The sequence below is a fragment of the Xenopus tropicalis genome, chromosome 6 (genome assembly GCF_000004195.4).
Source record: "Xenopus tropicalis strain Nigerian chromosome 6, UCB_Xtro_10.0, whole genome shotgun sequence".
In the NCBI taxonomy this organism is placed as follows: Eukaryota; Metazoa; Chordata; class Amphibia; order Anura; family Pipidae; genus Xenopus; species Xenopus tropicalis.
Window position 1 is genome coordinate 154,171,583 of NC_030682.2, and position 22,277 is coordinate 154,193,859.

Genomic DNA, 22,277 nt, shown 5'->3' on the forward strand with positions numbered 1-22,277 from the left:
GCAGTAGGGGTGGTGGGTATGTAGGGAGGGTGCCCCGCAGTAGGGGTGGTGGGTAAGTAGTGAGGGTGCCCCAGCAGTAGGGGTGATGGGTATGTAGGGAGGGTGCCCCAGCGGTAGGGGTGGTGGGTATGTAGTGAGGGTGCCCAGCGGTAGGGGTGGTGGGTATGTAGTGAGGGTGCCCCAGCGGTAGGGTGGTGGGTATGTAGTGGAGGGTGCCCCAGCGGTAGGGGTGGTGGGTATGTAGTGAGGGTGCCCCAGCAGTAGGGGTGGTGGGTATGTAGTGAGGGTGCCCCCAGCAGTAGGGGAGGTGGGTAAGTAGGGAGGGTGCCCCAGCAGTAGGGGTGGTGGGTATGTAGTGAAGGGTGCCCCCAGCGGTAGGGGTGGTGGGTAAGTAGGGAGGGTGCCCAGCGGTAGGGGTGGTGGGTATGTAGTGAGGGTGCCCCAGCAGTAGCGGTGGTGGGTATGTAGTGAGGGTGCCCCAGCAGTAGGGGTGGTGGGTATGTAGGGAGGGTGCCCCAGCGGTAGGGGTGGTGGGTATGTAGTGAGGGTGCCCCAGCGGTAGGGGTGGTGGGTAAGTAGTGAGGGTGCCCCAGCGGTAGGGGTGGTGGGTATGTAGTGAGGGTGCCCCAGCAGTAGGGGTGGTGGGTATGTAGGGAGGGTGCCCCAGCAGTAGGGGTGGTGGGTATGTAGTGAGGGTGCCCCAGCAGTAGGGGTGGTGGGTATGTAGTGAGGGTGCCCCAGCGGTAGGGGTGGTGAGTATGTAGTGAGGGTGCCCCAGCGGTAGGGGTGGTGGGTATGTAGGGAGGGTGCCCCAGCGGTAGGGGTGGTGGGTAAGTAGTGAGGGTGCCCCAGCGGTAGGGGTGGTGGGTATGTAGTGAGGGTGCCCCAGCAGTAGGGGTGGTGGGTAAGTAGTGAGGGTGCCCCAGCAGTAGGGGTGGTGGGTAAGTAGTGAGGGAGCCCCAGCAGTAGGGGTGGTGGGTAAGTAGTGAGGGTGCCCCAGCAGTAGGGGTGGTGGGTAAGTAGTGAGGGTGCCCCAGCAGTAGGGGTGGTGGGTAAGTAGTGAGGGTGCCCCAGCAGTAGGGGTGGTGGGTATGTAGTGAGGGTGCCCCAGCAGTAGGGGTGGTGGGTAAGTAGTGAGGGTGCCCCAGCAGTAGGGGTGGTGGGTATGTAGTGAGGGTGCCCCAGCAGTAGGGGTGGTGGGTAAGTAGTGAGGGTGCCCCAGCAGTAGGGGTGGTGGGTATGTAGTGAGGGTGCCCCAGCAGTAGGGGTTGTGGGTAAGTAGTGAGGGTGCCCCAGCAGTAGGGGTGGTGGGTAAGTAGTGAGGGAGCCCCAGCAGTAGGGGTGGTGGGTATGTAGTGAGGGTGCCTCAGCAGTAGGGGTGGTGGGTAAGTAGTGAGGGAGCCCCAGCAGTAGGGGTGGTGGGTAAGTAGTGAGGGTGCCCCAGCAGTAGGGGTGGTCGGTATGTAGTGAGGGTGCCCCAGCAGTAGGGGTGGTGGGTAAGTAGTGAGGGTGCCCCAGCAGTAGGGGTGGTGGGTAAGTAGTGAGGGAGCCCCAGCACTAGGGGTGGTGGGTAAGTAGTGAGGGTGCCCCAGCAGTAGGGGTGGTGGGTAAGTAGTGAGGGAGCCCAGCAGTAGGGGTGGTGGGTAAGTAGTGAGGTTGCCCCAGCAGTAGGGGTGGTGCGTAAGTAGTGAGGGTGCCCCAGCAGTAGGGGTGGTGGGTAAGTAGTGAGGGAGCCCCAGCAGTAGGGGTGGTGGGTAAGTAGTGAGGGTGCCCCAGCAGTAGGGGTGGTGCGTAAGTAGTGAGGGTGCCCCAGCAGTAGGGGTGGTGGGTAAGTAGTGAGGGAGCCCCAGCAGTAGGGGTGGTGGGTAAGTAGTGAGGGTGCCCCAGCAGTAGGGGTGGTGCGTAAGTAGTGAGGGTGCCCCAGCAGTAGGGGTGGTGGGTAAGTAGTGAGGGTGCCCCAGCAGTAGGGGTGGTGGGTAGTAGTGAGGGGGGAGTGGGTGATTCTCAGCTGGTTTTCATTTTGCTTTTTCCTTACTCTGTTAGATTTCTGCCAAAGGTGTCAGACTTGTTAGGGCAGCAGGTAAGTCCCTGTGTGCCTTATTGCTCTGAGTGCCAGTTTGCTGCAGCGCTTCCCATTAACTATCCCATCTGTCTGTCAACAGAACCTCCCATCTGGGTGCCATTTAGTAGTGTCCGAAACTGTGAGTTCTGTTCTGTTCTGTACTTCCTGACTCTACATCTGTCCCCCGACTTTGCTTGGATGTTTCATAAACCGTCGTTCCAAACAGCAGATACAGGTGAGTGAGACCCTGCTCCCGAGATGGCACTTCCCTCACCTGTTCCGTTCCTCCTCTTCCATCCTTTCCTGTTCTCTCTATTTCTCCCCTTTCCAGTTCTACATTCTTCCAATCCCCTTCAGATATCTCCTCTTCCATCCTTTCCTGTTCTTTCTCTTTCTTTTCCTTCCCAGTTCTACTTTCTTCCCATCCCTTTCAGCTATCTCCTCTTCCATCCTTTCCTGTTCTCTCTATTTCTCCCCTTTCCAGTTCTACTTTCTTCCCATCCCTTTCAGATATCTCCTCTTCCATCCTTTCCTGTTCTCTCTATTTCTCCCCTTTCCAGTTCTACTTTCTTCCCATCCCTCTCAGCTATCTCCTCTTCCATCCTTTCCTGTTCTCTCTATTTCTCCCCTTTCCAGTTCTACTTTCTTCCCATCCCTCTCAGATATCTCCTCTTCCATCCTTTCCTGTTCTCTCTATTTCTCCCCTTTCCAGTTCTACTTTCTTCCCATCCCTCTCAGATATCTCCTCTTCCATCCTTTCCACTTCTCTCTATTTCTCCCCTTTCCAGTGCTACGTTCTTCCCATCCCTCTCAGCTATCTCCTCTTCCATCCTTTCCACTTCTCTCTATTTCTCCCCTTTCCAGTTCTACATTCTTCCCATCCCTCTCAGCTATCTCCTCTTCCATCCTTTCCTGTTCTCTCTATTTCTCCCCTTTCCAGTTCTACATTCTTCCCATCCCTCTCAGCTATCTCCTCTTCCATCCTTTCCTGTTCTCTCTATTTCTCCCCTTTCCAGTTCTACTTTCTTCCAATCCCTTTCAGCTATCTCCTCTTCCATCCTTTCCACTTCTCTCTATTTCTCCCCTTTCCAGTTCTACTTTCTTCCAATCCCTTTCAGATATCTCCTCTTCCATCCTTTCCTGTTCTCTCTATTTCTCCCCTTTCCAGTTCTATGTTCTTCCCATCCCTCTCAGCTATCTCCTCTTCCATCCTTTCCTGTTCTCTCTATTTCTCCCCTTTCCAGTTCTACGTTCTTCCCATCCCTCTCAGCTATCTCCTCTTCCATCCTTTCCTGTTCTCTCTATTTCTCCCCTTTCCAGTTCTACTTTCTTCCCATCCCTTTCAGATATCTCCTCTTCCATCCTTTCCTGTTCTCTCTATTTCTCCCCTTTCCAGTTCTTCTTTCTTCCCATCCCTTTCAGCTATCTCCTCTTCCATCCTTTCCTGTTCTCTCTATTTCTCCCCTTTCCAGTTCTACGTTCTTCCCATCCCTTTCAGATATCTCCTCTTCCATCCTTTCCTGTTCTCTCTATTTCTCCCCTTTCCAGTTCTACGTTCTTCCCATCCCTCTCAGCTATCTCCTCTTCCATCCTTTCCACTTCTCTCTATTTCTCCCCTTTCCAGTTCTACTTTCTTCCCATCCCTTTCAGCTATCTCCTCTTCCATCCTTTCCTGTTCTCTCTATTTCTCCCCTTTCCAGTTCTATGTTCTTCCCATCCCTCTCAGCTATCTCCTCTTCCATCCTTTCCTGTTCTCTCTATTTCTCCCCTTTCCAGTTCTACTTTCTTCCCATCCCTTTCAGATATCTCCTCTTCCATCCTTTCCTGTTCTCTCTATTTCTCCCCTTTCCAGTTCTACTTTCTTCCCATCCCTTTCAGATATCTCCTCTTCCATCCTTTCCTGTTCTCTCTATTTCTCCCCTTTCCAGTTCTACTTTCTTCCCATCCCTTTCAGATATCTCCTCTTCCATCCTTTCCTGTTCTCTCTATTTCTCCCCTTTCCAGTTCTACTTTCTTCCCATCCCTTTCAGATATCTCCTCTTCCATCCTTTCCTGTTCTCTCTATTTCTCCCCTTTCCAGTTCTACGTTCTTCCCATCCCTCTCAGCTATCTCCTCTTCCATCCTTTCCTGTTCTCTCTATTTCTCCCCTTTCCAGTTCTACGTTCTTCCCATCCCTCTCAGCTATCTCCTGTTCCATCCTTTCCACTTCTCTCTATTTCTCCCCCTTTCCAGTTCTACTTTCTTCCCATCCCTTTCAGATATCTCCTCTTCCATCCTTTCCACTTCTCTCTATTTCTCCCCTTTCCAGTTCTACTTTCTTCCAATCCCTTTCAGATATCTCCTCTTCCATCCTTTCCACTTCTCTCTATTTCTCCCCTTTCCAGTTCTACTTTCTTCCCATCCCTTTCAGATATCTCCTCTTCCATCCTTTCCACTTCTCTCTATTTCTCCCCTTTCCAGTTCTACTTTCTTCCAATCCCTTTCAGATATCTCCTCTTCCATCCTTTCCTGTTCTCTCTATTTCTCCCCTTTCCAGTTCTACGTTCTTCCCATCCCTCTCAGCTATCTCCTCTTCCATCCTTTCCTGTTCTCTCTATTTCTCCCCTTTCCAGTTCTACTTTCTTTCAATCCCTTTCAGCTATCTCCTCTTCCATCCTTTCCTGTTCTCTCTATTTCTCCCCTTTCCAGTTCTACTTTCTTTCAATCCCTTTCAGATATCTCCTCTTCCATCCTTTCCTGTTCTCTCTATTTCTCCCCTTTCCAGTTCTACTTTCTTCCCATCCCTTTCAGATATCTCCTCTTCCATCCTTTCCACTTCTCTCTATTTCTCCCCTTTCCAGTTCTACTTTCTTCCTATCCCTTTCAGATATCTCCTCTTCCATCCTTTCCACTTCTCTCTATTTCTCCCCTTTCCAGTTCTACATTCTTCCAATCCCTTTCAGATATCTCCTCTTCCATCCTTTCCACTTCTCTCTATTTCTCCCCTTTCCAGTTCTACTTTCTTCCAATCCCTTTCAGCTATCTCCTCTTCCATCCTTTCCACTTCTCTCAATTTCTCCCCTTTCCAGTTCTACTTTCTTCCCATCCCTTTCAGATATCTCCTCTTCCATCCTTTCCTGTTCTCTCTATTTCTCCCCTTTCCAGTTCTACGTTCTTCCCATCCCTCTCAGCTATCTCCTCTTCCATCCTTTCCTGTTCTCTCTATTTCTCCCCTTTCCAGTTCTACGTTCTTCCCATCCCTCTCAGCTATCTCCTGTTCCATCCTTTCCACTTCTCTCTATTTCTCCCCCTTTCCAGTTCTACTTTCTTCCCATCCCTTTCAGATATCTCCTCTTCCATCCTTTCCACTTCTCTCTATTTCTCCCCTTTCCAGTTCTACTTTCTTCCAATCCCTTTCAGATATCTCCTCTTCCATCCTTTCCACTTCTCTCTATTTCTCCCCTTTCCAGTTCTACTTTCTTCCCATCCCTTTCAGATATCTCCTCTTCCATCCTTTCCACTTCTCTCTATTTCTCCCCTTTCCAGTTCTACTTTCTTCCAATCCCTTTCAGATATCTCCTCTTCCATCCTTTCCTGTTCTCTCTATTTCTCCCCTTTCCAGTTCTACGTTCTTCCCATCCCTCTCAGCTATCTCCTCTTCCATCCTTTCCTGTTCTCTCTATTTCTCCCCTTTCCAGTTCTACTTTCTTTCAATCCCTTTCAGCTATCTCCTCTTCCATCCTTTCCTGTTCTCTCTATTTCTCCCCTTTCCAGTTCTACTTTCTTTCAATCCCTTTCAGATATCTCCTCTTCCATCCTTTCCTGTTCTCTCTATTTCTCCCCTTTCCAGTTCTACTTTCTTCCCATCCCTTTCAGATATCTCCTCTTCCATCCTTTCCACTTCTCTCTATTTCTCCCCTTTCCAGTTCTACTTTCTTCCTATCCCTTTCAGATATCTCCTCTTCCATCCTTTCCACTTCTCTCTATTTCTCCCCTTTCCAGTTCTACTTTCTTCCAATCCCTTTCAGCTATCTCCTCTTGCATCCTTTCCACTTCTCTCTATTTCTCCCCTTTCCAGTTCTACTTTCTTCCCATCCCTTTCAGCTATCTCCTCTTCCATCCTTTCCAGTTCTCTATATTTCTCCCCTTTCCAGTTCTACATTCTTCCAATCCCTTTCAGATATCTCCTCTTCCATCCTTTCCAGTTCTTTCTCTTTCTCCCCATTACCAGTTCTGTTTTCTTCTTCCTATCATTTTCAGCTATCTTCTCCTTCTTGTTCTCTGCCTCTTTTCTCTGCCACCTTTCCAACTCTACCTTCTTCCCCCTCCTTTTCATATCTAACCCATTGTTTCCAACTTGCCACTCTTCCTGTTCTTCCACCTCCTCCTATCAGTTATATCCTTTCCAACTCACATTCCTACCATCTCTTCTTTCCATGCCTTCAAACATTTTCCATTCCCCTAGATGTCCCGCACATCAGCACTACCTTGCTCTTCCTTTCTAGATAATAAACTCCTCATTCTCCTGGAGATGCCATCTGATGCACAACCTCTCACTGAAATGATGGACTTTATCTCCTGGAGGCAGCAGGACACGGCCTGGTATAGGGAGGTTGATCTGCACGAGGGCAGAAGGACCCTGGAAAAGATGCGGGTGTATTACACTGAGAAGCAGGCAAGTACAGGGGGTACAACAGGGCACGGGCTGGTATAGGGAGGGGGGTCTGCACGGGGGCAGAATGATGGGGGTGTATTACACTGAGAAGCAGGCAAGTACAGGGGGTACAGCAGGGCACGGGCTGGTATAGCAAGGGGGGTCTGCACGGGGGCAGAATGATGGGGGTGTATTAAACTGAGAAGCAGGCAAGTACAGGGGGTACAGCAGGGCACGGGCTGGTATAGGGCGGGGGGTCTGCACGGGGGCAGAATGATGGGGGTGTATTACACTGAGAAGCAGGCAAGTACAGGGGGTACAGCAGGGCACGGGCTGGTATAGGGAGGGGGGTCTGCACGGGGGCAGAATGATGGGGGTGTATTACACTGAGAAGCAGGCAAGTACAGGGGGTACAACAGGGCACGGGCTGGTATAGGGAGGGGGGTCTGCACGGGGGCAGAATGATGGGGGTGTATTACACTGAGAAGCAGGCAAGTACAGGGGGTACAGCAGGGCACGGGCTGGTATAGCGAGGGGGGTCTGCACGGGGGCAGAATGATGGGGTGTATTACACTGAGAAGCAGGCAAGTACAGGAGGTACAGCAGGGCACGGGCTGGTATAGGGAGGGGGGTCTGCACGGGGGCAGAATGATGGGGGTGTATTACACTGAGAAGCAGGCAAGTACAGGGGGTACAGCAGGGCACGGGCTGGTATAGCAAGGGGGGTCTGCACGGGGCAGAATGATGGGGGTGTATTACACTGAGAAGCAGGCAAGTACAGGGGGTACAACAGGGCACGGGCTGGTATAGGGAGGGGGGTCTGCACGGGGGCAGAATGATGGGGGTGTATTACACTGAGAAGCAGGCAAGTACAGGGGGTACAGCAGGGCACGGGCTGGTATAGGGAGGGGGGTCTGCACGGGGCAGAATGATGGGGGTGTATTACACTGAGAAGCAGGCAAGTACAGGAGGTACAGCAGGGCACGGGCTGGTATAGGGAGGGGGGTCTGCACGGGGGCAGAATGATGGGGGTGTATTACACTGAGAAGCAGGCAAGTACAGGGGGTACAGCAGGGCACGGGCTGGTATAGCAAGGGGGGTCTGCACGGGGGCAGAATGATGGGGGTGTATTACACTGAGAAGCAGGCAAGTACAGGGGGTACAGCAGGGCACGGGCTGGTATAGGGAGGGGGGTCTGCACGGGGGCAGAATGATGGGGGTGTATTACACTGAGAAGCAGGCAAGTACAGGGGGTACAGCAGGGCACGGGCTGGTATAGCAAGGGGGGTCTGCACGGGGGCAGAATGATGGGGGTGTATTACACTGAGAAGCAGGCAAGTACAGGGGGTACAGCAGGGCACGGGCTGGTATAGGGCGGGGGTCTGCACGGGGGCAGAATGATGGGGGTGTATTACACTGAGAAGCAGGCAAGTACAGGGGGTACAGCAGGGCACGGGCTGGTATAGGGAGGGGGGTCTGCACGGGGGCAGAATGATGGGGGTGTATTACACTGAGAAGCAGGCAAGTACAGGGGGTACAACAGGGCACGGGCTGGTATAGGGAGGGGGGTCTGCACGGGGGCAGAATGATGGGGGTGTATTACACTGAGAAGCAGGCAAGTACAGGGGGTACAGCAGGGCACGGGCTGGTATAGGGAGGGGGGTCTGCACGGGGGCAGAATGATGGGGGTGTATTACACTGAGAAGCAGGCAAGTACAGGGGGTACAACAGGGCACGGGCTGGTATAGGGAGGGGGGTCTGCACGGGGGCAGAATGATGGGGGTGTATTACACTGAGAAGCAGGCAAGTACAGGGGGTACAGCAGGGCACGGGCTGGTATAGGGAGGGGGGTCTGCACGGGGGCAGAATGATGGGGGTGTATTACACACCACGGTTCAGTTACTTCTCTTGTTGCCATATTACTTATTGTTTTGTTGCCATTTTGTGTCTGTGTAACCTGAGTAACACCAGAAACAGTAGCATTCTGAGGTTCTGTACCAGTCTATCGGTTCTGAGGTTCTGTACCAGTCTGTCAGTTCTGAGGTTCTGTACCAGTCTATCGGTTCTGAGGTTCTGTACAAGTCTGTCAGTTCTGAGGTTCTGTACAAGTCTGTCAGTTCTGAGGTTCTGTACCAGTCTGTCAGTTCTGAGGTTCTGTACCAGTCTGTCAGTTCTGAGGTTCTGTACCAGTCTGTCAGTTCTGAGGTTCTGTACCAGTCTGTCAGTTCTGAGGTTCTGTACCAGTCTGTCAGTTCTGAGGTTCTGTACCAGTCTGTCAGTTCTGAGGTTCTGTACCAGTATGGACTTTTTGGGCTGATATTTCCATTTTCCCTGTATGTAGGAGCCCAAACAAGATGTAGAACCGGATCATCTATTTTTAAACCCTGCACCCTCTCTGAGCACCGCTCCCCCATCTTTCCTAGGGGTCTCCCAGCTCTCATTCAGCAGGAAACGAGGGTCTTTGTCTCCCCAACGAGGAGAGGTTCTGGAGAAGAAGCCGCATGTGGTACCAAATCCCACTCAGCAGGAAGCAAGGTGACCCCCCCATATCTCTGCAGGTTCCTCCTTCCATTGGGGTTCGTTGGGGACCCCCCCTCATCCCTGCAATGTGGAACCCTCCCCAGTCTCCTCCAGTTCTGTGGTTCAGCCCAACAGCGACCCAAATGTCCTTCTCATCCCCTTGCCATTCACTTCCTGTTACTCCCTGTCTCCCCCACATTCCCTCCCCTCGGGGAGCCCCCCGTTATGTTGGCAGACTGGGCCTAGAGTCTTCCCTAGTGTTTAGGCCCATCTCTTATATTCTGGGTTATTCTTTTTTTTAACTTCAGGCGTTTATTGAGTACAGTTTCACAATAACAATATGTACAGTACATGTATAATAGCATTGTATTATTAGTTACACATTAATAGGTTCATAAACAGTTATTACATAGCATAGCATTGCACATTCTATTATAGTTTAACTAATTTGAGTCCAAACTGACTTGTCCCTAACAGGGTTCAATGGGGTTTGGACTTAGTGGACCCAGTCTAGCCATTTGTCCCATATCTTATGGTATTTCTTTGGGCTGCCCCTTTTGCAGTAGATGAGATTCTCTAGATTGGATAGACGTTTCATTTCTAGAATCCATTGGGCAAGACTCGGGGGAGTGGCCTGCTTCCATTTCCTTGTGATGAGCTTTTTTGCTATGAATAATGCTTTGTTAATAAAGGCACTTTGGTACCGTGTTAGTGTCTCTTGTGTACCTATACCGAATAAGGCGGCTTTTGGGGATCTGGAGAGCTGTATTCCTAGGGCTGCCTCTATGGAGTCAAATACTTCATTCCAGTACAAAGACTGAGCATCCCCAGACCATATGTATAAAGGAGGCTTGTTGTGTAGCACACCTGGGGCATTCTGGGGGGGAGCCTGGGAACAGTTTATGTAGTTTGGCGGGGTAGTAATAGGCTCTGTGGAGTCATACGGTCCCTGTAGTTTAGGGATATCAGAAGGGGAGATTCCAACATTTGGTCCCACTCCTCATCACTGCAGCAGCCTATATCTCCTTCCCATTTGTCCCCTTGTTATGCAGTATGGCGTGAAGTTCCTGGTACAGGTTAGAGATAAGGCCTTTAGTTGAGCTTTGTTGTATGCGATCGGTTAGTGAATGGTTAGCAAGGATAATAGCGTTTCCCTGATTTTGTGCGTTTAGGCATCTTTTAACTTGCATGTATTTCAGCCATTGGTGTGCAGGTAAGTGGTATAGTTGCTTAAGCTGGTCAAAGAGTACCATAGAGGCTCCATTCCACACATCGCCTATAGTGCTAATACCGCACCTATCCCAAACTGGATTACTCCCCAATTTAGCTAAGCCTGGAAAATATGCATTGTCCCACAAGGGGGTCAAAGGTAGTATATTCTTAAATTGCATAATATGCAGCGATTTTTGCACAATTTGACGTGCATGCATAATGACCTGGTTAGGGTAAGCTATTGGGTGGGAGACTTTAGTGAGCAGCCACTGAAACGGGGTGTAGGGAACCCCTAGCAAGGTTTTATGCAAAAGGTACAGTGATTGGTGATTTGTATCTTCTACCCAGGATGCTATATGGCTCAATTGAGCAGCTATGTAGTATAAAAATATATTTGGGAATGCTGCTCCCCCACGAGATTTGCTCTTGATCAAGGTATCTAAGCTTAATCGGTGGCGGGTGCCGGCCCATATTAGTTGTCTAAATGTTGAGTCCAGGGCAGTGAAGAACCTTTTTTAATGGCACATGGGGTTTGTATGAGGGCATATGTTAGTTTAGGCAGAAGAATCGTTTTAATCAAATGTATTCTGCCCATTGGGCCAATTAGTAGTGATTCCCAGGCTTTAATTTTCTTTTGTATATAGTTTTTCACAGGAAGTATGTTCAAACTATAGTAATCAGATAAAGGGAGCTTAATTACAACCCCTAGGTAAGTGAATTGTTGAACAATGGGAAAGGGCATATTTGACTGGTTACCTGGCAGGTGCTGTGGGTCAACCGGTAGGATAACTGACTTGGCTAAACTAGTGACCAGACCAGAGATTTGGGCAAATCTGGAGGTTATATTGGTCAGTGTTGTTATGGAGGGTCCTAGGTCGCCCAAATAAATTAGCGTGTCATCAGCATACAATTGTATGCGTTCCTCTCTATTGCCAATTTTCCATCCTGTAAATTCAGTAGCTTGTCTGATTGCTTGTGCAAATGGCTCCATGGCTATAGCAAACAAAAGGGGGGACAGAGGGCACCCTTGCCTTGTGCCTCTTTGTAAAGGAAAGTAGTCAGTGCTTGAGCCATTGACCACTATAGCTGCTTTGGGTGAGTGGTAGAGCAGCTTAATCCATTTACTGAGGGAAGGCCCAAAATTAAAGCATTGTAGGGTGTTCCATAGATATTCCCATTCGACTGTGTCAAAGGCTTTAGTAATGTCTAATCCTGCCACTGCCCGTTGCCCACAGTTATCGTGTTTAGTAGCTGCTTTATTGGCCATAAAACCAGTTTGATCCTCTGATATGATTAGTGGCAGGGCCTTAGCTATTCTCTATGCTAAAATTTTTGCTAAAATTTTAATATCTGTTGTGAGGAGGGAGATTGGGCGATAGGCGTCCGGCTGTGCGGGGTCTTTACCTGGTTTACTTAGTAGGACTATAGAGGCCTCATATAGGGATTGTGGGAGAGAGCCAGATGTTATAGCATAGTTGAACATTTGGAGTAGGTGTGGGGCAATTACCTCTTTAAACCTCTTGTAAATTTCTACAGGCAATCCATCAGGACCGGCCGCCTTTCTTGTGGGAAACCCATCTATAGCCTCAATGAGTTCAGTTAGGGTAAGGTCCGCCTCCAGACTTATTTTTTGTTCTTCCGTTAACCGTGGTAAGTTAGGGGTAACAGGAAGGAGCTTCTATCGGTGTAGTTGAGGGTTGGGAGCTGTAGATGCTTGCATAGTATCTGAACAGTAGGGTTGCTATTTCTGTGGGGTGGGTGTGCGTTAGACCTTGTTGGTCAATCAATTCAGTTATGACAGGGGGGGAGCAGTGTGTTTTGGAGATATAGGCCAGTAGCTTTCCTGCTCAAAATAAGAAGCATTTGTAAATAACAGTTTACGTTTGGCCTTTTGCGCTACGTGGGTGGTGTAATTAGTTTGAGCAGATTGTAAGTTTTGTAGATTTTGGGGTGTGGGGTTACTTATTGCCTCTATTTCACAGGTTTCAACCCTTTGTGCCAATTCCTCCTCTATTCGTGTTGTTTCTCGTTTGACTGCAGGGATTTCTCTATGTAACACACCCCTTATGTAGGCTTTAAACGTATCCCAGACTATTATATGACTAGCCGAGTCCTGGTTCATTTGGAAGAATTCAAGTATGTCTGCTGATATGGATTCATCTTTGTCAATTATACCTAGCCATACTGGGTTGAGAGCCCATCTCTTATTTTGGCACCCTCCATAGGTTTCCCAGGTTATTATTAGCAGAGTATGATCTGATATTCCGCGGGGCAAGTATTTACACTCTTTTAAGCCTACTAGCAAACTTTGGGAGAGAAAACCATATCTATGCGGGATAGAGACATATGAGAGGTAGAGAAACAGGAGTATTGAAGAGCCGTAGGGTGAGTGTATCTCCAGCCCTCTGTTAGGCCCATTGTGGTAGTTAGATTGAGAAGATTGGTGGCGGTATAGGGGGGTTGTGGGGATCACTTGCTTAGCCTGTCTACATTGGGATTAAGTACTGTATTGAAGTCACCCGCACAAATGACCTGGGCCTGGGGTCGGGAGCTTATAAAGGCTAGCAATTGCTGAATACAATCATCTGAATATGGCGGGGGGATATACACATTTGCGAGCACATAGTTTGATGCATTTACGCGGGCATGTATAAATATATATCTACCTCGGGGGTCTGTTTTAACCGTAATAGGTTGGAAGTGAAGGCTTTTTTTAATCAGGATAGAAACCCCTGCTGAGTAGGTTGAGTAGGCTGCGTGATAGCAGGGCCGGAACTAGGGGTAGGCAGAAGAGGCAGCTGCCTAGGGCGCAATGATTAGGGGGTGCCAGGCAGAAGCCTCTGCTGCCTACCACTAGTTCCCCTACTTTGCCATTGCCCCCGCCGCTAATGACAAGCGGCGGGGGCAATGACCCACGGCATCGCACCCCCCCCTGAACTGCGCATGCACGCCAACGGAGGGGGCGGGGCGGGCCAGGTGGCCGATCGGGTTGCCTAGGGCGCCCAGACAGCTTGGCCCGCCCCTGCGTGATAGCGCCAACCCCCCCATGGTTTATTTATAGTAGTTTGCTTAGTGCCTATAAGATGTGTTTCTTGAAGGAATGTTATATATAGCTTGCTGTTTCCTAGCATAATCTACCACTAGTTTACGTTTTATCGGGTCATTCAAGCCTCTTACATTCCAACTTAGCAGTGAGAGACCCATTGTATTATCCTGTAGTAGTAATTACGTGTAACATATATAGCATTTACCACACAATTATTGTAGAGCCTTATCAAATTTTCTCGCCTGAGTGCAAACAACATAAAGTAACTAGAAAGGGAAGTTTGAGAACAAACTTCATGTTGGGTTGAAAAACATGAAGTCACTGAATGGGCCCCGCCCACTTTCTCTAAGCTTGGACCCCAGTTATACAGTAAAAACCACTGTGCAAAGTTTGGGGACCCTGGTTTTAATAGTGTCTGCATGGCAGCAACTTAAATTTCCCCACTGAAAGTCAACGACATCTGATCGGCGGTTGGTGGCTCCACCCCCTTTTTCTAACCTGGAACTGCAGTTACCCAGTGACTAACTCTGCGAAGTTTAGGGGCCCGGGATTAATAGTTAAGGAACGGCAGCAATTAAAATTTAAACCAATAAAAGTCAATAGGTGAATTGTGATTGGTGGTTGGTGGTTCTGCCCACTTTTTCTAACCTTGAGTGGAAGTCACCCAGTGACAAACAGTGGCACCCTGGCATAAATAGTGTGAGAATGGCAGCATTTTAAATTTAAACCAATAAAATTCAATGGATGAAATCTGATTGGCTGTTAGTGGCCCAACCCACTTTTCCTATTTTTGAACCGAAGTCCCCCAGTGACCAACTTTGCAAATTTTGGGGACTCAAGCATTCATTGTGAGGCTGACAGCATTTTACACTTCACCATTGAAAGTAAATAGGTGAAATGTTATTGGCTGTTGGTGGCTCCACCCACTTTTTCTAACTTTGAAATGCAAATACCCAGTGGCTAACTCTGGAAACTTTAACAACCCTGGAATTAATATTTAAATAATGGCATCAGTTTAAATATGAACCAATGAAATCTAATGGGTGGAAATGGATTGGCTGTTGGTGGCTCCTCCCACTTGTTTGGGAACCTTGACATAAATAGTGTGAGCAAAGCAACATTTTAAATATAAACCAAAAAAATTCAATAGGTGAAGTCTGATTGGCTGTTGGTGGCTCCACCCACTTTTTAAAACCTAAAAATGCAGTTCCCTAGTGACCCTGGTGTTAATACTGTGAGAATGGCAGCAGGTTGAATTTCCCATTGAAAATCAATAGGTAAAATCTGATTGGCTGCTGTTGGCTCCACCCACTTTTTCTAACTCTGAACTGCAGTTACCAGGTGACTAGCTCTGCAAAGTTTGGAGACCTTAGTATTAATATTTAAAGAATGGCTGCAGTTTAAATTTAAACATATGAAGTCTATAGGTGATATCTAATTGGTTGTTGTTGGCCCCACCCACTTTTCTAAACTTGGAACATAGTCACCTAGTGACAAACTGTGCAAAGTTTGGGGACCCTGACATTAAATATGTGAGAATGGCAGCAGTTACAATTTTCCCACTGAAAACAATGAAAGAAATGTGATTGGCTTTTGGCGGCCCACTTTTTCTAACCTTGAGTACAAAGTCACCCAATGACTGACTGTGCAAAGTTTGCGAACTCTGGCATCAAACCAATAAAATTCAATAGGTGAAATCTGATTGGCTGTTGGTGGCCCCACCCACTTTTTCAAAACTAAAACTGTAGTCCTCTAGTGACCAACTGTGAAAAGTTTGGGGACCCTGGTGTTATTACTGTGAGAATGGCAGCAGGTTGAATTTCCCCATTTAGAGTCAATAGGTAAAATCTGATTGACAAAAATACAAAAAACCTTACATGCGTAGTCACCCAGTGTCTGACTATGCAAAGTTTGGGAAGCCTGGCAACAAACCAATAAAAATCAATAGGTGACCGTGTGATTCAAGTTTGGGGGTGTGGCCTCAAAGCTGTAAGTTTGGCAGCAGTTTCAATTTCCCCATTAAAGTCAATGATTAAAATTTGATTGGCTGTTTTTGGCCCCTCCCACTTTGGGGTCATCCAACAAATGTTGCTGCTTCATTCCACGATTATGTTATTCAAGTTTGGGGGCTGTAGCTTCAAAGCTGTAAGTGTGGCAGTGTTTGAAAATCTTCCCTGTCAAAGTCAATGGGAGAATTGGGGGGTTTGGAGCGGCACCACAAAAAGACGGGGGGCCGGATCCCTTAGAAAAGTACAAGCAAGCTGCTCCGCTATAGGGCGAAGATGTGTGGGGAGTTTGGGTATTGTACCCCTAAACCTGTAGGAGGAGTAGCGTTTAGAAAATGGGGGGCGCTAAGAAGAAGAAGCGGAAGAAGAAGCGGAAGAAGAAGAGGAAGAAGAAGCGGAAGTAGAAGCGGAAGAAGAAGCGGAAGAAGAAGTGGAAGAAGAAGCGGAAGAAGAAGCGGAAGAAGAGGAAGAAGAGGAAGAAGAAGCGGAAGAAGAAGAGGAAGAAGAAGCAGAAGAAGAAGAGGAAGAAGAAGCGGAAGAAGAAGAAGTGGAAGAAGAAGCGGAAGAAGAAGTGGAAGAAGAAGAAGAAGAGGAAGAAGAAGTGGAAGAAGAAGTAGAAGAAGAAGAAGAAGTGGAAGAAGAAGAAGAAGTGGAAGAAGAAGAAGTGGAAGAAGAAGAAGAAGAAGCGGAAGAAGAATAGGAAGAAGAAGCGGAAGAAGAATAGGAAGAAGAAGCGGAAGAAGAAGCAGAAGAAGAAGCGGAAGAAGAAGAAGAAGCGGAAGAAGAGGAAGAAGAAGCCAAAGTGGCAGAACAGTCCGTGGGGGTTTGTACGCAACACAACTATTTCCAACCCCACATGCCAGACAGTTAGTTAGGCTGAGCATTTCGTACAGTGGAACATTCTCGTAGCACCTTTCTTTACCCTCCCTTTCTGCTTTCGCTGGAACTGCAGGCAGAATTAACCCATTAACTGCAATAATACCGTAACGTTGTGTACTTAAATGGCGCCTGTAGGAGACGCGTGGGGGGTGGATAGTTCACGACCAGCTGGGCCTTATAGGCCTGTGCAGCACTGTTGCAGGTAGTCCAACTGGGGTCCCTACGGTGCCTTTCCCCAATGAAGCGCGTTAGCTAGGCTTGACTTGTAGTTGGTTTAAGCTTGGTCACCTCTTGGCGCGCCCGGTAGATTTTGACTCTCCAGCCACGCGTTGGCCTCTTGTGGGTTAGTAAAAAAGTTTACTTTCCCATCCATGGAGATTCGTAGCTTTGGCGGGGAAAGCATGGCGTAATCAACTTTAGCTGCTTCTTTATCTCACTGAATTTGAAGCGCTGCTTTTGTACCTCCAGCGAGTAGTCTGGGTAGATGGCTATGTTGGCGTTTTCAAATGGAAGTTGCTTTTTTGTGCGGAGAGAATTTTATCCCGATCTCTTGCGTTTAGCAGCCGGGCAATCAGGGCTGGGGCGCCGGGCGGGGGGGGAATGCATCGGGATGCGGTGAGCGCGTTGCACAGAGAAGGTGGGTGTGAGTGTATCTGCCCCAAACATGTCTAGCAGCCAGCGCTGAACAAAGGTTTCAGGGGACTCCGCGCGCTCCGGGAAGCCCAGCAGCCTGATATTATTGCGCCTGTTCTCCCAGTCGGCTGACTGGCTTTGCCAGGATTGCACCGCTACTTGCAGTTCTATTATTTGGTTCGGGAGAGGTCTGTTTGCGTCTCACTCGCTGTTCCACCGCCGCGGCTCTTTCTCTCATTTTCTGGACATCGCGCCGGAAGATAGAAAGTTCCATTTTAATTTCATCTACCTTGGTTGTTATTAGCCCCGTGCATGCCTCCCGGGTGTTTTTCATTTCCGCAAGTAAGTCCATCATTGTAGGTACGGTCGGGGAGTAGCAGCGGGCCTGCTCGAGGTAGTGGGGGTGTCGAGTGGTGCCTCGGCGCCATCTTGTTTCCCTTCCCGAGCGTAGTGTTCTAGTTTGGCTGCGGCATCGGCGGCACGCTTTGAGCTTTGTTTAGCCCCATTAGGCATCTTTGTGGTAAAGGTTGCTGGTTGGAGTCGGTAGAGTCCGTGTTGGCAGATTTTTTTAGCTTTTTTTTGTTGTCTCAAGGGACCTCCGGAGCGTAGCTCACTCAACTCACGTCTGCTCACATAGGCTGGTAGCCACGCCCCCCCATTCTGGGCTATTCTGGTGCTGAGCCTTAGCCCTGCCTCCCGGCCCACTTCTACTGTTGGGCTGAACCAGCCGGGCACCGCACTTATTCCCTCAAATCTTCCCTCTAATTTCCTTGTTAGTCTGTGTGTGAGTGAGTGTTAGTCTGTGTGTGAGTGAGTGTTAGTCTGTGTGTAAGTGTGTGTGTGAGTGAGTGTTAGTCTGTGTATGAGTGAGTGTTAGTCTGTGTGTGAGTGTTAGTCTGTGTGTAAGTGTGTTTGTGAGTGTTAGTCTGTATGTGAGTGAGTGTTAGTCTGTGTGTGTGTGTGTGTGTGTGTGTGTGTGTGTGTGAATGAGTGTTAGTCTGTGTGTAAGTGAGTCTGTGTGAGTGTGTGTTAGTCTGTGTGTAAGTGAGTCTGTGTGTGTGTGAGTGTTAGTCTGTGTGTAAGTGTGTGTGAGTGAGTGTTAGTCTGTGTGTGAGTGTGTGTGTGTGAGAGTGAGTGTTAGTCTGTGTGTGAGTGTGTGTGTGTGAGAGTGTGTGTTAGTCTGTGTGGGTGTGAGTCTGTGAGTGAGTCTGTGTGGGTGTGAGTCTGTGTGTGTGAGTGAGTGTTAGTCTGTGTGTAAGTGTGTGTGTGAGTGAGTGTTAGTCTGTGTGTAAGTGTGTGTGTGAGTGAGTGTTAGTCTGTGTGTGAGTGAGTGTTAGTCTGTGTGTGTGTGTGTGTGTGTGTGTGTTTGTGTGAATGAGTGTTAGTCTGTGTGTGTGTGGGTGTGAGTCTGTGTGTGTGAGTGAGTGTTAGTCTGTGTGGGTGTGAGTGTGTGAGTGAGTGAGTCTGTGTGGGTGTTAGTCTGTGTGTGTGTGAGTCTGTGTGGGTGTGAGTCTGTGTGTGTGTGAGTCTGTGTGGGTGTTAGTCTGTGTGGGTGTTAGTCTGTGTGTGTGAGTCTGTGTGGGAGTGAGTGTGAGTCTGTGTGAGTGTGTGTGTAAGTGTGAGTCTGTGTGTGAGTGAATGTGTGTGGGTCTGTGTGTGAGTGAGTCTATGAGTGTGTGACACAAACCCTATCTCCTACCTCTGCAATTGGTTATTTGCCCACCTGTGTGTAATTGCCCCCTCACTGTAAGGTCCCTGTTTCTCTTGCAGGACTTTCCCTTCCCAAGCGGGACTGCACTCAGCATTTCCCAGGAGCCCAAGGGTAAGGCTGCGATTAGTCCTTCTGGCTCCTCCTTCCCAATCTCACAATCCCCCCCATATGCCGCTCCGGGATGTTCCTTGCCGGCCAGACCCGGGTTTTACAGCAACTGTGCCTGTGGCCTCCCATTTCCTCATTACGTTCCTTACAGTTGGAACTGACAGTTTAAACCCCTGGGACCTGAGCTGTTCGTAGCCTTCCCTAAACCCTGATACTGAACAGTCTTTGCTTTCTGATCTTTTAAGAGTTGCTGCGGGGATCCCCTGCTGTCCCTCTTCAGGGGAGAGTCAGACAGAAGCACAACTTGCAATTGGTCACCTTAAATCCCTTTTCTCATGGACACACCTACCTATGAAGTTCAAGGCGTAACGAGCTAATCCAACCAATTAGGTGCTACCAGTAATCAGTACTGAGCAGTTACGTTCAGCACAGTTACAAGGGCCCCACATTGTTGCACAGACAGTTTTCCCATTGGGTTTAATCCCATACAACTAAATGCGGCTTCACTAAACCCCCCCAGTACTCACATGCTCCTGGGAAATTAAAGCCCCCCCCCCCCCAGTACTCACATGCTCCTGGGAAATTAAAGCCCCCCCCCCCAGTACTCACATGTTCCTGGGAAATTAAAGCCCCCCCCCAGTACTCACATGTTCCTGGGAAATGAAAGCCCCCCCCCAGTACTCACATGTTCCTGAGAAATGAAAGCCCCCCCCCCCCCCCAGTACTCACATGTTCCTGGGAAATGAAAGCCTCCCCCCACCCCCCAGTACTCACATGTTCCTGAGAAATGAAAGCCCCCCCCCCCCCCCCCCCCAGTACTCACATGTTCCTGGGAAATGAAAGCCTCCCCCCCACCCCCCCAGTACTCACATGTTCCTGGGAAATGAAAGCCTCCCCCACCCCCCAGTACTCACATGCTCCTGGGAAATGAAAGGCCCCCGTTATCTTTTGTGTTTTATTGTGTAGCCTGAGATGACTATGACTGTAGGCGCCTTCTGATTGTAACAGTACTGACGGGTAACGTTACTCCTTCTCCCTGGAGCTGATCATTGGCCGAGACTTTGCCATTTGGGCCATTGTTCTATCCAATCCGATGGGAGTTTTCCCTTTTCTTCCAAATCTTTCAGGGTTCGGGTGCCATTTGGGCCATTCTTCTATCCGTTCCAATGGGAGTTTTCCCTTTTCTTCCAAGTCTTTCAGGGTTCGGGTGCCATTTGGGCCATTCTTCTATCCATTCTGATGGGAGTTTTCCCTTTTCTTCCAAGTCTTTCAGGGTTCGGGTGCCATTTGGGCCATTCTTCTATCCATTCTGATGGGAGTTTTCCCTTTCCTTCCAAGTCTTTCAGGGTTCGGGTGCCATTTGGGCCATTCTTCTATCCATTCCGATGGGAGTTTTCCCTTTCCTTCCAAGTCTTTCAGGGTTCGGGTGCCATTTGGGCCATTCTTCTATCCGTTCCAATGGGAGTTTTCCCTTTTCTTCCAAGTCTTTCAGGGTTCGGGTGCCATTTGGGCCATTCTTCTATCCGTTCCGATGGGAGTTTTCCCTTTTCTTCCAAGTCTTTCAGGGTTCGGGTGCCATTTGGGCCATTCTTCTATCCATTCCGATGGGAGTTTTCCCTTTTCTTCCAAGTCTTTCAGGGTTCGGGTGCCATTTGGGCCATTCTTCTATCCATTCCGATGGGAGTTTTCCCTTTCCTTCCAAGTCTTTCGGGGTTCGGGTGCCATTTGGGCCATTCTTCTATCCATTCTAATGGGAGTTTTCCCTTTCCTTCCAAGTCTTTCGGGGTTCGGGTGCCATTTGGGCCATTCTTCTATAGGGTGCCATTTGGGCCATTCTTCTATCCATTCTAATGGGAGTTTTCCCTTTTCTTCCAAGTCTTTCGGGGTTCGGGTGCCATTTGGGCCATTCTTCTATCCATTCTAATGGGAGTTTTCCCTTTTCTTCCAAGTCTTTCGGGGTTCGGGTGCCATTTGGGCCATTCTTCTATCCATTCTAATGGGAGTTTTCCCTTTTCTTCCAAGTCTTTCAGGGTTCGGGTGCCATTTGGGCCATTCTTCTATCTATTCCAATGGGAGTTTTCCCTTTTCTTCCAAGTCTTTCGGGGTTCGGGTGCCATTTGGGCCATTCTTCTATCCATTCCAATGGGAGTTTTCCCTTTTCTTCCAAGTCTTTCGGGGTTCGGGTGCCATTTGGGCCATTCTTCTATCCATTCTAATGGGAGTTTTCCCTTTTCTTCCAAGTCTTTCAGGGTTCGGGTGCCATTTGGGCCATTCTTCTATCCGTTCCGATGGGAGTTTTCCCTTTCCTTCCAAGTCTTTCGGGGTTCGGGTGCCATTTGGGACATTCTTCTATCCATTCTAATGGGAGTTTTCCCTTTCCTTCCAAGTCTTTCGGGGTTCGGGTGCCATTTGGGCCATTCTTCTATCCATTCTAATGGGAGTTTTCCCTTTTCTTCCAAGTCTTTCAGGGTTCGGGTGCCATTTGGGCCATTCTTCTATCCATTCCAATGGGAGTTTTCCCTTTCCTTCCAAGTCTTTCAGGGTTCGGGTGCCATTTGGGCCATTCTTCTATCCATTCTAATGGGAGTTTTCCCTTTCCTTCCAAGTCTTTCAGGGTTCGGGTGCCATTTGGGCCATTCTTCTATCCATTCCAATGGGAGTTTTCCCTTTCCTTCCAAGTCTTTCGGGGTTCGGGTGCCATTTGGGCCATTCTTCTATCCATTCCAGTGGGAGTTTTCCCTTTCCTTCCAAGTCTTTCAGGGTTCGGGTGCCATTTGGGCCATTCTTCTATCCATTCCAATGGGAGTTTTCCCTTTCCTTCCAAGTCTTTCGGGGTTCGGGTGCCATTTGGGCCATTCTTCTATCCATTCCAATGGGAGTTTTCCCTTTCCTTCCAATCTTTCGGGGTTCGGGTGCTATTTGGGCCATTTGTTCTATCCATTCTAATGGGAGTTTTCCCTTTCCTTCCAAATCTTTTGGGGTTCGGGTGCCATTTGGGCCATTCTTCTATCCATTCTAATGGGAGTTTTCCCTTTCCTTCCAAGTCTTTCGGGGTTCGGGTGCCATTTGGGCCATTCTTCTATCCGTTCCGATGGGAGTTTTCCCTTTCCTTCCAAGTCTTTCAGGGTTCGGGTGCCATTTGGGCCATTCTTCTATCCATCCTAATGGGAGTTTTCTCTTTTCTTCCAAGTCTTTCAGGGTTCGGGTGCCATTTGGGCCATTCTTCTATCTGTTCCAATGGGAGTTTTCCCTTTCCTTCCAAGTCTTTCAGGGTTCGGGTGCCATTTGGGCCATTCTTCTATCCATTCCAATGGGAGTTTTCCCTTTCCTTCCAAGTCTTTCGGGGTTCGGGTGCCATTTGGGCCATTCTTCTATCCATTCCAATGGGAGTTTTCCCTTTCCTTCCAAGTCTTTCAGGGTTCGGGTGCCATTTGGGCCATTCTTCTATCCATTCCAATGGGAGTTT

General features: G+C 48.9%; 1 protein-coding gene across 4 annotated transcripts in view; it reads left to right on the forward strand.

The window, feature by feature from the left end:
* The window catches only part of nuggc (nuclear GTPase, germinal center associated), a 116,118-nt gene that overhangs the window by 86,568 nt on the left and 7,273 nt on the right, over nt 1–22,277 (forward strand). For 3 of the 4 annotated variants that reach the window (XM_031903781.1, XM_031903783.1, XM_031903780.1), the window contains 5 exons: nt 2,044–2,080; nt 2,163–2,297; nt 6,548–6,717; nt 9,038–9,231; nt 18,763–18,814. In XM_031903781.1, the coding sequence (XP_031759641.1) occupies nt 2,044–2,080; nt 2,163–2,297; nt 6,548–6,717; nt 9,038–9,231; nt 18,763–18,814 (588 nt within the window). The remainder of the gene's footprint in view (nt 1–2,043; nt 2,081–2,162; nt 2,298–6,547; nt 6,718–9,037; nt 9,232–18,762; nt 18,815–22,277) is intronic. The other variant, XM_031903782.1, reaches the window with a different exon arrangement.